At 38.6% G+C, this 13,965-nt stretch overlaps 1 protein-coding gene across 1 annotated transcript in view; it reads right to left on the reverse strand.

The window, feature by feature from the left end:
- Positions 1 to 917: 917 nt before the first annotated feature.
- TBC1D5 (TBC1 domain family member 5) overlaps positions 918 to 13,965 on the reverse strand; it is a 243,112-nt gene continuing 230,064 nt past the window's right edge. The window contains exons 19-22 of the mRNA XM_062496189.1: positions 8,498 to 8,577; positions 7,618 to 7,738; positions 7,012 to 7,027; positions 918 to 1,230 (exon numbers count right to left, since the gene is read on the reverse strand). Of these exons, the coding sequence (XP_062352173.1) occupies positions 918 to 1,230; positions 7,012 to 7,027; positions 7,618 to 7,738; positions 8,498 to 8,577 (530 nt within the window). The remainder of the gene's footprint in view (positions 1,231 to 7,011; positions 7,028 to 7,617; positions 7,739 to 8,497; positions 8,578 to 13,965) is intronic.

Consider the following 13,965-nt stretch of genomic DNA (forward strand, 5'->3'; position numbering starts at 1 on the left):
TTCCCTGGTAAGTTATCATACTAGAGCTAGCTTTAGTTCAACCAGCTCAGGTCTACATTATGAAATACTGTTATTTCCCTTGCACCTACTGCTTTAACTGTGTTAGTCTTGAGTAAAATTTAAAAAATCATGCCAGGGGAAGTAAAAGTAGACAAAGATAAAGAGGGAAAGAGTTGAACTGGGAACTCTCAAGGAGGAAAAGTAGACATAGGCAAATAAGGCTCTGTTGTGTAAGTCCCATTCTCAAGGAGTTTGTCACATAACCTCCTGTAAGCACTGAGGAACAACTACACAAACCTCTGCCCTAAACACACCTCAGGCTATTGCTGGATGAAAATGAAGAAACTAGGATTCCTCAAGGGAGAACAAACTTCCTACTAGGATGATGCTTTTAATCATTTTGATACTCATTCCCTAGTTCTCTAATCACAGTCTCTGAAGAAACAGTACCCTTTCCTACACAGAAAACCCAGTCAAGCATATTTTGTAAAAGGACAATATTAAATCTAGCTTGTCTTTGCTGCTTCAAGTCTGATGCCAAGTATCCACACATTTCCATTTTGGTACCTGGCCTATACTATTCTATGTTTTGGGAAAGCAACAGTTCTATAGTAACAAAGCTCCTAAGTAAGGTAACAGCATAATTAATAATAACTGCATATTACAACTGGGTTTTATTGGGTCTTTATTTAAGGCAGTTATTAAAATCTATATAATTATTTTTTAAAAGTAGCAAATCACATAATTTTTTTTGTTTGTTTGCCTTTTTATTTTAATTTAGGCTTTTGGCAGCTGAAATGGGCTACCTTTATCTATTTTCTGTCCTCATAATCCATAGAACTATCCAGCCTGTGGAATCACAGAAATTAGAGCTGAGTTGTACTGACAGATTTCCCAAACTCTCCCAGTCTGTTTTTTCAGATATCCAGTGGGCTGACAATAGCAAAGTCGGAATCTTTGCTGTTGTTACTACTGTCATCATCAGGGCTGGAGCTCAGGTTGCTGGAGGAGGCTGAAATGGAGCCCATCAGAGGGTCAGAAAATATCAAAGAAGAACGAGACGGAGCTTCTGGCTTTACTGCTGCTTCCTTATGTGCCTGGAGGACCTGCACCGGTTCTGGAACAGCACTTTTACTTCTTTCCTCTTCTTTGGGAACCATAATATAGTCATCAGCACTCTTGCTCTCACTAGTGCTTGAATCAGTCTGTGAAACAACAGCAGAGAAAGGACTTAAAGTGAGCACCAATGTTACCACAGAACGAGGCTTATGAACCATGTCAGGCATATGGGAATGGGACAAAGGAATAATTATTATCCAAAAAGTTGCCATGAATAAAGTGAAAAATAAAGTGAATATTAACTTTAGATGACAGAATTTGTTATTTCATAGAATCACTGAGTATTCTGAGCTGGAAGGGACCCACAAGGATCATCGAGTCCAGCTCTTAAGTGAACGGCCCACACAAGGATCAAACTCACAACCCTGGTGTATTAGCACCATGCTCTGACTAAACTGAGCTTATTTTAAAAAGCATAAAATGTAACACTTTAAAAACACATTTTTTTCATCTAACAGTCTTACACGTCTCACCATCATAGTGCATGCACGTAGTGACCACAGCAACCAAGCATCAAACACACACATTACAGCTGTGAACATTTTCAGTAATTACAGTGGGTTTCTGTAGTATATAGTGAAGCTGTTTTGAGAATTTTTTTTTTGCTGGTTTGCATGCACAGTAGCATTTTGGAGCTTGTCAGGAGCATGGTTTGATATAAAATTTCCTAGTAAACCCCTGACTTGTGGAATCTGAACTACCCATAGACCTGGTGTAGCATGCCCTAGTTTGGGTAAAAAAAAACAGGGCTGCCAGAGCTTCCAGGGTTAGTGTTGTTGACTATTTCCTAACTCTTCCAGAAAATGATGGTCTGGGAATCCCAAATTCTGTCTGGTTAGACCTTGGAAAATGTGTGTCCCTGAGTGGCTCAAGACCATGCATCAGTGCATCAGAAAACTCTATGAAGTCTCAATCATATATTCCATTATGCTAGCCACATGCAGAATCCCAGCTTTTCCAGTCAGAGCTATATGTAATTAGAAAGGGAGACTGCCATACACAGTAGAGTGGGATTTCTCACTTGTTGACAACTGGCAGCCTTTTAGCTTGGTTGCAACCCAAGTGGACAACACTTTGTTTCCTCCTCCAAGAGCTGCATTCAGCTCCTGTCTAGTGCTATGTTCCTCTGGCAAGAACATGACTGCTTTCTTGGCTGCTTCCACACAGTTTTTTTTTTCAGAGCAATAATGCAACCTGACAAACAGCCTGTGGGTACAAGCATCTTGAAGTGGTGTGATGCTGAAACCAATATATTTGATTACATGAATGCAAGACTGAGAAATGGAGAAGTAGAGGGGAATGTGTATGTCCACATTTGTGGCAATACAAACCTTTCAGCTATTAGCTTTCCACAAAAAAGCATCAGCAAGCCACAACTGCAGTTACAGAATCCATGACCACCAGCAAAATTTATTTTGCAAAATTTATTATTACAGCTGAAAATTATTTTCTTGTTTTTATTACTGATTATAGATCACAATGTTGTTGAAATTATACTGTAGAGTAGCTCAGGAAGCAAAAGCCACCTGATTATGAATGACTGTAAGAGGAAATGAGGGAGCTGGAAGTCTTTGGTTGTCATTTACACAGTCATTACAAGTTGTTAGAAGTCACAATCAAGACAAGTATCAGCTGAATGGGAGAATATATTCAAATACAGAATTGTGCCCAAATTTATAAGGATTTAAATATCTCCCTTTCTAGTAAATTTAGAAATATCGTGTTCTCATAATTTATATTTTTGTGAGTTATCTACAAGTATGCACATATAATAATATTATATAATTAATATTACTATAGGTTTATTAACATAAAATATTCAGTTTTGTAATGAACTAATTTTAATGCTTTATAATTTAAATGGAAGTATCTTGAGTCCAGAGCATTGGTTAAAATTTTACTTGTCCCAGTGTAAGACAGTCGTCACACTGATAGAAAGTGGCATCTACGATTTTTGATAGTAACTCTCTTTTCACAGAAGACTTAATAAAATTCATACAAAACTCAACAGATTGGTTTTAGAAAGATCAACAGCTAGTCTTTTCTGAGTGTTATCAAAATTGATCTCCAACCCTCCAGATACATGCAGAACTAGAGTATTTCAAATGTCAAAAACTTCAAGCAGTTTCTATTAAGTTAAAACCACAGTTTTATCCTACAAGGAGAGATACTTCAGTGTTTAAACACTTCTGAGCTGAGACATCATTTGTTAGTAATTAGCCTTTTGCTTTCATCTTGTCTGTTTGAAATGCTGTCTTCATGAGCTGTCAGTGAGTCAGCTGCCATCTCCAGGGGGCTGAGGACACAGGCAGCACACAACCGTGGCTCTGCTCCATCAACACAGAATCACAGAACAGTTTGGGATTATGTGACCTTTAAAGGTCACATAGTCCAACTCCAACAGTGAGGCACAGGGACGTCTTCAACTAGACCAGGTTGCTGAGAGCTCTGCCCAACCATACCATCAATGTTTCCAGGGATGGGGCACCCACCACATCTCTAGGAAACCTGTTCCAGTGTATCACACTATTCTCATCACAAAAAAATTTATTTGTTAGATCTAATCTAAATCAACCCTCTTTTAGTTTAAAGCCATTGCCCCTTGTCCTATTGCAACTTCCCCTGCTTAGAAATTTGTCTCCATCTCTCTTGAAAGCCCCCTTTCAGTACTGAACGACCACAATTAGATCTCCCTGGAGCCTTCTCTTCTCCAGGCTGAACATCACCAACTGTCTCAGATTTTCCTCATAGGAGAGGTGCTCCAGCCCTCTAATCATCTTTGTCATGCTACTTTGGACTTGCTCCAATGGGTCCATGTCCTTTCTGTGCTGGGGACCCAGAGCTGGATGCAGTGCTCCAGGTGGGGTCTCACCAGAGGGGAGCAGAGGGCCAGAATCACCACTCTTGATCTGCTGGCCACGCTGCTTTGGATGCAGCCCAGGATATAGCTGGATTTTTGGACTCAAATCCACATTTGGGAAATGTCCAGCCTCTCAGTCACCAGTATTCCCCAGTCTTTCTCAAGCAGTGCTGTTCTCAATCCCTAATCCTCCAGCCTGCATTGATAGTCTTTTGGGAGCTCTAAATGCCATTGTCAAAATTTCAGCACTTTGTTCCCACCCCCCCTGCCCTGCACAACAGAAATATACATTCCTCTAAACAACCATTGCCACATAATTCACCTGGCCTCTTTCCACACTTCTATTTAAAAGCTCCCAGGGAACACAGTACCGTCTCATTTTTCAAAATTATACACTTTATTATTCCAAGCTATCAAGACTCCTTTATTTCAGTCCTCACAGCCCTCACACCTCCACCTCGCGTAGGGTGACACAGATCTTACTTAGTGAAACACTTGCCCAGCAAGATCAGTATTTTTGTCTCAGGCACTCCCCAACTTCCTAAATTCTTCTTTCAAGAGTGTGCTCTAGTGCAGTTGAAAAAGCATGCTGCTCTTTAATAAAGGAAATAAAAATACTCATCCCAATTTCTTGTTGGTGCTGTTGAGCTTCCCAACAGTACTCTTCAAGCCACCCACGCTTTTTGGTTTGGTTAAAGAGACCTATAGCTCACTGAAGTAACAGAGAAACAGAAAAGCAGAGATAATGACCCCAAAATCCTGTAAAAGTGCTTCCTGTAAATGTCTGCCTATCCCTAGCATTCAATGGTATTTTGGAACTGGTATTTCCAGAGGTAAAATACCTCCTTCCTTCTTCTTTCGCCTGTTTCTGTTTCAGGAAACTCATGCTGACATGAAGCATGTTTTCTTCCATCTGCTGCCACTACTGAATAAATGAAAAATGACAGAATTATACTTCCAGTAGCTTTGGAAGTTAACAACCTTACGCCCGTTGCCATATGGCTTCTCCAAACAATTTTTCCTGATGAATATCAGCTACTAGGACCAGGCTTATTTCGTTTGCCTTCACACTGTGAATGAGTTAAAACTAACTGCAAGGATACAATTCAAGAAAGCTTAGAAGAACAGCAGCTCATTTTGCCTTCTTCTTTGAACAGACATAAAGGCAAGATAATGTGCTAATTATCATTCATTATTTAGCAACAGAAGCCTTCTGTTTGTCAACTGCATGCTGCTACCAAAGCCAAACATTCCAAAAAATGCTTGATTTCTTTTAGGCTTCATCTTACTTATTTTTGCATTTTTAATTTTGCAGCTTTCCTTTCTAAAGAAGGGCTATATCCTTATCCTCATTTTGCAGAAAGGAATTTTGAGACAAAAAAGAGGAAGAATAGTTTTAAAAAATGCAAAGATGATAAATAATTTTTACTTATGTAACAACCAAGCACAAAAGACCAGATTTTAATCTCAATTACAGAATAGCTATACCTGTAACTGTTCCAGCTGTCCTAGGAAATAACCCTGTAACTCCATTAAAGAACAATATCTACAGTGCATATCACACCAAACAGAATTACAGGCATTACCATAGTCACAGAAAATGCAAATAGAGTAGAAATTTATTTAGCAATAAATGCATTAAAATGCCTAGAAGTGGTTGTTTTTTAATCCCCCTGCAGCTCTCAGTAAATACTCCCAGCATGACCCAGGGCACCAGTGCAGTCCCTTTTCTTCAGCAGCAGAGCTAAAAGCCTGGGCTGTGGCCTGGTTTGGGCTAACAACTGAGCCATCAATTAACAGTCTACTATCACTAATATCACAGTCCACTGCTCCGCAGTTTTATTTTCCTGGGTTTTAGTAAAAGGGGTCAAAGCTCTCCTCTTTTTGTTTGATTTTATGTGTGGTGGTTAAAGACAAATGGCTTGGAAACAGCACAGACTAACCAGGAAGTAGTTAGACAGACAGACAAACTATCCCTAATTAACTAAGTAAGGATACTACCAGTCCTCCTGGAGTGCCATTTCTAACACTAATCTTTTTCTTTCTGTCAAAGGTGCTGCTGCTCATTATCATAATTGGAATTTCCAGAAGATGAGAGGAGGCTAATCTATATGAATATACTGCACCCCCAAACATAAACCATGCAGTGCTAATGCCTCATTAATGCTCTGCAGCAGCTCAGCTTGTACAACCTCTACTCACGTTGTTCATAGTTGACTTATGAGCAGCCTTGAAATGGTGGGAGCCATGGATGCCACTCAGTTCCTGGGTCTGAATGTACATACCCTGACTACAGACTGGAATAAGCCCAGACATCACTATACATCACCCTGAAAATTAGACCAGCCTCTGGGTAACGGCTTCTCCAGCCTCAGTAGGGTCTGCAAACACACACACACCCACACCCACATATCCACACCACAGCTTGCTGCCACGTTATATGGCATTCTACCTTCTAGTTTCTAGAAGTGAAAAAATCATCAAAAAAACATTATTTGCCATTTTGGGAAGAAAACAAGAGGCACTTCATATAAAGTACTAGGAGACCAAGGGCAAAAATAGGAGGCCATTATATAGTGTATCAGTTTACCCTATAGCTTTATTATGGCAGAAAATAGTGATTGTAATGACAACAGCTAAGCAAACAATGAAAACTCTAGCAAAGCTTTGCTCTTTACCATTACTGAGTATAAAAAAATAAATCTTGGTATTGTGTCTAATGTTGAAACACAATTAAAATACGTTTTTGAACATAGAGTGCTCTAACTCAGGGGGATTATGTGTAATAAATCAAAATGACCCTGTGTCATTATTTGAAAATGAGTAAATATTTCTTGTAGCTCTTAAGTAAATTTGCCAAAAGTGTACTGACTGCAGACTCAGTTAGACTTTGAGGTGATAGTGCTGCCACTGATTTATGAGTGTAAGCATCAGCAGCAGGGTGGCAGACTTAATAGAACTCCAACATAGAAATGAGCAGGCACAAAAGTACTTTTAATAAAATGGTTGGGTTGGGGGACTGAGTCTTAGACAGAGGGGGCCCTTTGCCTATGAACTTGTCCTATGAGTGAATGCTTTGTATGTGAAAACATTGTTTAAACATTCAAGGAGAAAGTCAATACAATGAAGTAGAAGGTAAAAGCAACCTCCTTGCTATTTCCTTTTTGGCACTGACCATGAATACACTGCAATGCAGTTAATCAGCTCTTACATAATGGGATCCTGGAGGACAAGGACAATGAGAATAATCATGTGGGAACATTTGGTATGAGAACATTTACCTGCAGTTTTTGCAGGTTTTTTTTGGTAGGAAATTAATCTGTAATTCTGTGATTCAACAGTGTGAAAGAACTCCCCCCAGACACTGCCTAACACTTGGACTTAAACACCTGTGTGTGGAGCATAAGCCCACAATAAAAACAACTGATCAGAGTAGGACAGTAGCTAGAGATGCACTTTTAACCCACTCTCCATATGGACCAGGAATGCTGGTGTGTCCCACGTAATGTCTGGACATGCTAGAGGAAATCTCCAAAAAAATGGAAGGCCAACAATGGCCTGCTTGAGATGTTTTTATTTTACCTGTTGTCCTGAGATAAACTGTTGCTTTGTCATGACAGATCCCTTTAGGACATCACCTGGCCCCTTGTTCTGATTATTGGAACAGTAATGATCATCAGCAATAGTGATTTGTTCATTTTCTTCAGCTTCTAGCTGGCTCTGGTTGAAACGCAATGAACCTTTCAGGATATCCTTGATCTGTTGTTGAATAGGAGGGGAAAGGATGCAAGTTAAAAACTGTGAGGAATTCTACATTTTCTAAAGCTCTGTGTAGATTGCTTTCATACAGCATTTCCCCAAAATATTCGCTTTGAAAAGATAGGAAGCAAGTCAATATTCATACCTATATTGGTTAAAGATAGAAATAACAGTGAAATGTGGTTTCTATTAGAGTCTGGAAAACAATCACCTAGGAAATCTAAAGAGAATAAAGCTGTTAAGATGACTCCCTGCCTCATTATAGGTTTAACACATGTCAAATTACTCTTCATAAAATGTATTTTGAGGGACCAGAGGCAGTATAAACAGAGCTACAGATGCTCAGCAGCATTCTCATTTATGTATGTAGTATTTTTTCCTTTAATTTAATGATGTTCAAGTGTAGTCATGATGAAATAATAGGGACACAGGCGTAGTTGATGTCTACCGAGTACATTTTGCATTAAGAAAAATGATAGCGTAGCTTAAGTCCAGCACTTGGTGTTGCATTTCTTTAGTTTTGATCTGAGGCCTCCAAAACTTCCACAGGAGCAAATACTGTGCAAGTTGTTTGAATTCTTTATAGCTGAGTTTTATTGTTGCAAATAAAAATACACCACAAGGTTTGATGTGCCAGTAAAACAGCTACAAGAAGACAAAATAGCAGTATACAAAAAGAATAACATAGGAGAGAAAAAAAGGAGAAAGGATTAACAGCTCTGAAGGGCACAAGGAGGTTAAGCTAAGCAATAGTAATACCTGCTTCAAACCAGCCAAGGAAACCAGAATTTCATCTTCTTTTTCCAAGCGCTCTTGCAAAATTACTTCCTGAATATTTCCTGTAACATCAAAAGAAAAGAAAGGTAAAGAGAGAAAACATCCTAAATAAACTCTAACATGCTGTAACTTACTGTTGACTGATGCTTTCAAAACAAACTTCTGTAACCTGCAAACACAATTCTGTATCCAAACCTAGACTGACATCCTTATCTGCAGAGGTGAGGCCAGCCTGAGTGTGGCACTGCTACCAGGAAGCCTCCAGAAATGCTCTGCTTCTGCAGAACTTCTGTTGCCCGTGTGTACCAAGGAACTACCAAGCTACTCCTGGCCCCTAGAAGTCCACACCAGCCTCTGTGTTACATACAGTTTTGAACTTGAAAATGCTTTGGAAAACATTTTAAAACAGTTAGAGAAATATGCTGCATCTCATAGAAAGGTTTAGGTAGAAGCACAGCAATCTTCATCTTGATCTTATAGCCACTGCAGATGCTAGAATACTCTTCTTTATAGAGCTGCAAAGAGCTTAATTCCCTTTCTCTTCTATTCTTTTAGGTAAAAGACCAAGGGCCAAGCAAAACATATTTGATAGAGGGAGCAGTACAGTACCAACAGTTCAGGAGACTCTTGCCTTCCATACCTACAGTGTGGTCCTTCAAGGATGCATTTCACTACTCTGGTATAGAGTGTTTGCAGGAAGACAACCCCAGGTAATGCCACACTCCCAGCACATCCCAGAGAAACTACAATAACTCTGAAGACTCAGATCAATCTCTGGCCTCCTAGCTCCTATCTTCCTCCTCTTTAGGGAAACACCACAGATTCCTAGCAAGAGATTGGCAGAATGAGATGGTATCTATCAACTGAAAATGACAGGATACTCCTTTGTGCCACTCCTGTCTTACATACACAGACTTAGTTAGCCCAAATCCCTCCATGACACTCATTTGAGAAGAATGCTTTATTGCTTATGATTATACTTCACAATAAGAGCTTTGTACCATTAATCCACACCTGCATTGCATTTCTTTGTTTTTAACAACGTCCTGCAAGTTCAGGGCCCAAATCAGTGAAAAGCCAGAACTGTTTTAACAGATGATCCTGACAAGGACAAATATGAACGACACTGCCAACTCTGACACAATATGACGTTTCAAGCAGAAGCATTGAGTAATTTGGTATAAGTTTTGTGTTTACAGAATAAATAGCAAAACAATGAGATTGTGGGAGACAGGACAAGAATGAAGATTAGAAGTGGAGAGGTAGATTTAAAACTTGTGTATAAATACAAGTTTGAAATCAAGTTGGGGCGAGAAATCAGTAATGGGTATAGAGGAGGAATGGAAAGGGCAAAGATGAGAAAGGATCCACTACTAAACAAACTGCTAAAAAGCAATCTGAGATGTAGAAGGAATGAAAGAATCTGGAACCATGAAAGGAAATAGCTGACAAAAGTCAAAGTGATGTGATCAAGGTCAAGAGCATCAGTGAAGGTACCATAACTCAGCTTTGCATAAGCAGCCTGCCTGAACAAGGAGATCTACGCTCACATTATTTAGCACACATTTACTATACTACAGTGGCAATGTCCTCCAGCAATGTTCTACAATTGTCAAATTGTTGTTCAATTGAACAGTTTTACATGAGAAAGACACTGCATTATGAAGGCCAGAAACAGAAAAACTCCAGATCTTTCTGAAAATATGTAGCATCTTGAATTGAGAAAATCCGTAATAATTTCAACATTTTACTTGCTTTTTAAATTTTACATCTAAATTCTCTATTCCCTCAATTTGGTAAGTAAAATATATTAATATTTATTTATAAAAGAATAACTTAACATTCTGTTTTCCACTGTTTCAAAGAATGCATTATTTCCTTCATTTAAAAGGTTCAGAATTTGAAACATCAGAAGTCCAAAGCTTCATAGGCAGGACAGCCATGCTTGACCACAGCCTGAATCACTGAATTCAACTGTCTTTCCCATTTCTCAGTAGTAGAAAGTAAAGTATTGCATAGTGTGTGATCCCCACATAAATTAAACCATATATTAAAAAACTAGAGCATGAATACCAACTAAGCAGATGGACCAAGAAAATAACTCAAAGCAAACCTTCAACCTGATGAAGATGAAATGAAGGAAATCTAAAAAATTGGGACAACAAGAGCAGGAAAACAAAAGCTAAAAGTATTCCACGTGATGTGGAAATACTCTACGATTATTGCAGTTCTTTATAGAAGTTTTGTAACTCAGTATTTAAAAAAATACAGAAACAATTTATCATCACTATAAAACCCAGATGTAACTGTGATGAGCCAGTACATTGAGAAATTTCTAAAAACTTATGAATGGAATATGATAGTTACCCAGCTGTAAAAATTAATAGAAATGTTTGTATCATCGTATATTTAGTTCAGCAAGATTAATGCCAGATTTTAATATTAGCTTCAGAGGAAAAAATATTAGGAGCAAAAAGGTAAGAAATACAGCCAATAAGTAGCAACTGAGGCATAAAGGCATAAATTGGGATGTCCTTCTGTAGTGCAATGAAACAGAAGGAAGGGAGAATTCCTTGTGGAACTGGCAATGAATCCTGTTCTTAAATATGTCCTTGAACTGCATATGGCTTCCAATCTGCTGACCTCATCTCTTTCGAATACAAAGGTTTTATAGCTTTCAAATAAGTGGAACCCAAATTTACCATTCTTCTTCCCTGGCTAATGAGTAGGGAGGAATTAAAAAAAAATCTTTAGATGAGCAAAGCATACAGGTAATGTGATTTTGCATGAGTACCTCCTTGATAACATCCTTTTGCTGGGAGCACCCTTTGAAATCCATGTGGATTGGAAAGAGAGGTGGGAAGAAGAGGAGGGATGGCAAGAAAGTTGGTATGTGCTCTGCAGCTGCTCTCCTGTGAATGGCTGTGCCAGCATGCAGCATACTCACTGGGGGGGAACTCCCATCCAAGCTTCTCCCACTGCTGGGGGGACCTCACAGGGCAGTCAGTTACTGAGCTGAAGAGGGAAAACAAGCTCTCAAATGCAGACAAAAGGTTATTTTACCTTCCTGTATCTCAAAAGATACCCCTGCAACTAGAAATACTTTAAAAGATACTATTTCAAGAGTGCTAGGAAGCATATTTGATATGATATTACTCAGCTGAAGGACTCTTACTTGAAGCTGAGATGTATAATTTAATCATTCTTCGTTCATAGATGTTACTGTACTTTGAGAGAAGTGCTTCATGTATATGCATGAATTTGCCACATATTGATCTTTTTCCTATCTGCTGTACATCAGTACCTCACAGCTTTTTTTTTTAATAAAAAAGTAACTTATCTTTAAAAATCCCTGGAGATGTCAATTTGGAAGCGAAAACACCTTCCTACCTTTAAAAAAACCCCACTAATACAATTAATTAAACAAACCGATTATGTGATTTCTGTATTACTCAAAACTGAGTCCCATTTGATTCTGTGCTATGAATATCAGTCTCTTGGGATAGCTGTTGTTATTCAAAAGTTATCAAAATCCTATCATACACAGAAAACTAAGGTTAAGGTCAAATATTCCTGACTGCCTTGTTTGTTTTTTTTTCCTTTCTTTCAAGATTTCATTTAGCTGATGCCAAATGTTTTCTGCAGAAAAAGACAGTATTTCTTTATTCAAAGAAGTTCTTAGAAGAGGAAAACAAAAAGTGAATTTTGCAACTTCTCACCTGGTGGTCAGAACACTGCTGTGAGATGTATGAGATACCAGACTGCCATTACAAGACTCTGGATTTGTTTCAAAATAGTGCTAACAAACATCAGACTATCACAAAACGAACTGTAACACCCTGACTGTGATCCTGACTAAGCCTCAGAAATACCAGAGCTGTTAAACCAGTTGTTCCCTTCAGAAATCAGCAACATTACCCACTTTGATGGATGCCCTCAAACCAGATTCACATCTCAAAGGATGACTTTTATATAATGGATTAGAATTAATTTTGGTTACTGATTTTTAAATGAGCAGACTCGTTTAAGTTTGATATATACTAGATCAGTAAATCAATAATTACTTCCTTAGTGAGACTGTGATCAGCTGCCTTGATATACTTTAAATCCAACTCCAACTACAATGCAGGAACATACAAATGATTGCATTTGTGTTCTTTTTTTAAAAATACAGAGAAACACTGTAGCAGGTAGTGAGTTTGTTAGCAACAGTTGAAACAGCTAAAAATTAACATGAAATATATTTTTCATTTCTTGCTCTTACAGTTATGGCAAATTGTGAATCATTTTACAGGCACATTCACGGTGAAGTAATTTTAGAAAATAAATCAGGATTTCTCTTTACTTCCCCTAAATTAATTGCTAAATTTTAAACTGAAGTCATGCTATCTATAACGATGAAAGAGTAAAATCATCCACAGCAGCTTCTAGCAAGAAAATTAGAGAAAGCTTATGCTCTCTGACGATTGAAATGCTCTATATTGCATGATGGTGTGAGCAGTCACTGCTGAGCTCCCAAGCCAGGGAAAGGGGCTATTCAAAACATTTCTCTCTGAATGTGGAAAAGCTATTAGGCTTGGCATAATTGGTTAATTTTAGAAGCATAATTGGCATAATTTTAGAAGCTTATTAAATAAAGTAACTTTCACTGAAAATTTTGCTTGCATTCAATACAGATTTTGCAAGAAACCCAACCAGAGCTGCACTAAATGAATGGGAAAACTTGTCTGCTGTAGACAAGGTCCCCTCAGGCATGTTTTCATGCCCATCCATCCAGAAGACAAATCTGCACCTCTTTCCCTCCAGTGAGGAGGTGGGAGACAAACACCCTGCCAGATGAAGGCACAAAACACACTTGACATAAAATCAGATGGATGCGGAGAGAACCAAACTTCTCTGAGGTTCTTTGTTTTCTCCCACACTGATGCTTTTGCTGTGCATCTCCCTCCTAATGATTTCTATTTTGAGCTGGTCTCAGTGGGGCCTTTCCAGGAAGATGACTCCTGCTAAGAGGAGCTAACTCGAAATAGCTGCAAGCTGTATTACGAATGCTGCTTTTCCACTACTAGCTCCTGATCAATGACTTGTGAACAAGCAACAGCGCCAGAGTCATGTTAAATTGACTTTTTTCACCCTTGTTTTCACCACTGAGAAGAGAGCTCAAACTCAAATCTGAAAGTACCTTCTCAGTTCCATTGTAGGCAGGAGGAGGGAGAGAACTGAGGGTATTAATACACCTCCTTATTTTTCCAAAAGAGGAAAGCCAAAAAATCCCAGTGTTCCCATACATGTCAAGGCATGGCCAACTCTCCAGACTCATATTCCAGTACTTTTGTATGATTGTCTTTATGAAATCAGGGTTTACAGAAAATGTTTCCAATATTCCCTGCACAATGTACTTGTGATAGCAAGAACATGACTTTCAAGAGCATTAAGGGGCTAGAAGGGCA

Source organism: Cinclus cinclus, chromosome 1, assembly GCF_963662255.1.
Source record: "Cinclus cinclus chromosome 1, bCinCin1.1, whole genome shotgun sequence".
Lineage (NCBI taxonomy): Eukaryota > Metazoa > Chordata > Aves > Passeriformes > Cinclidae > Cinclus > Cinclus cinclus.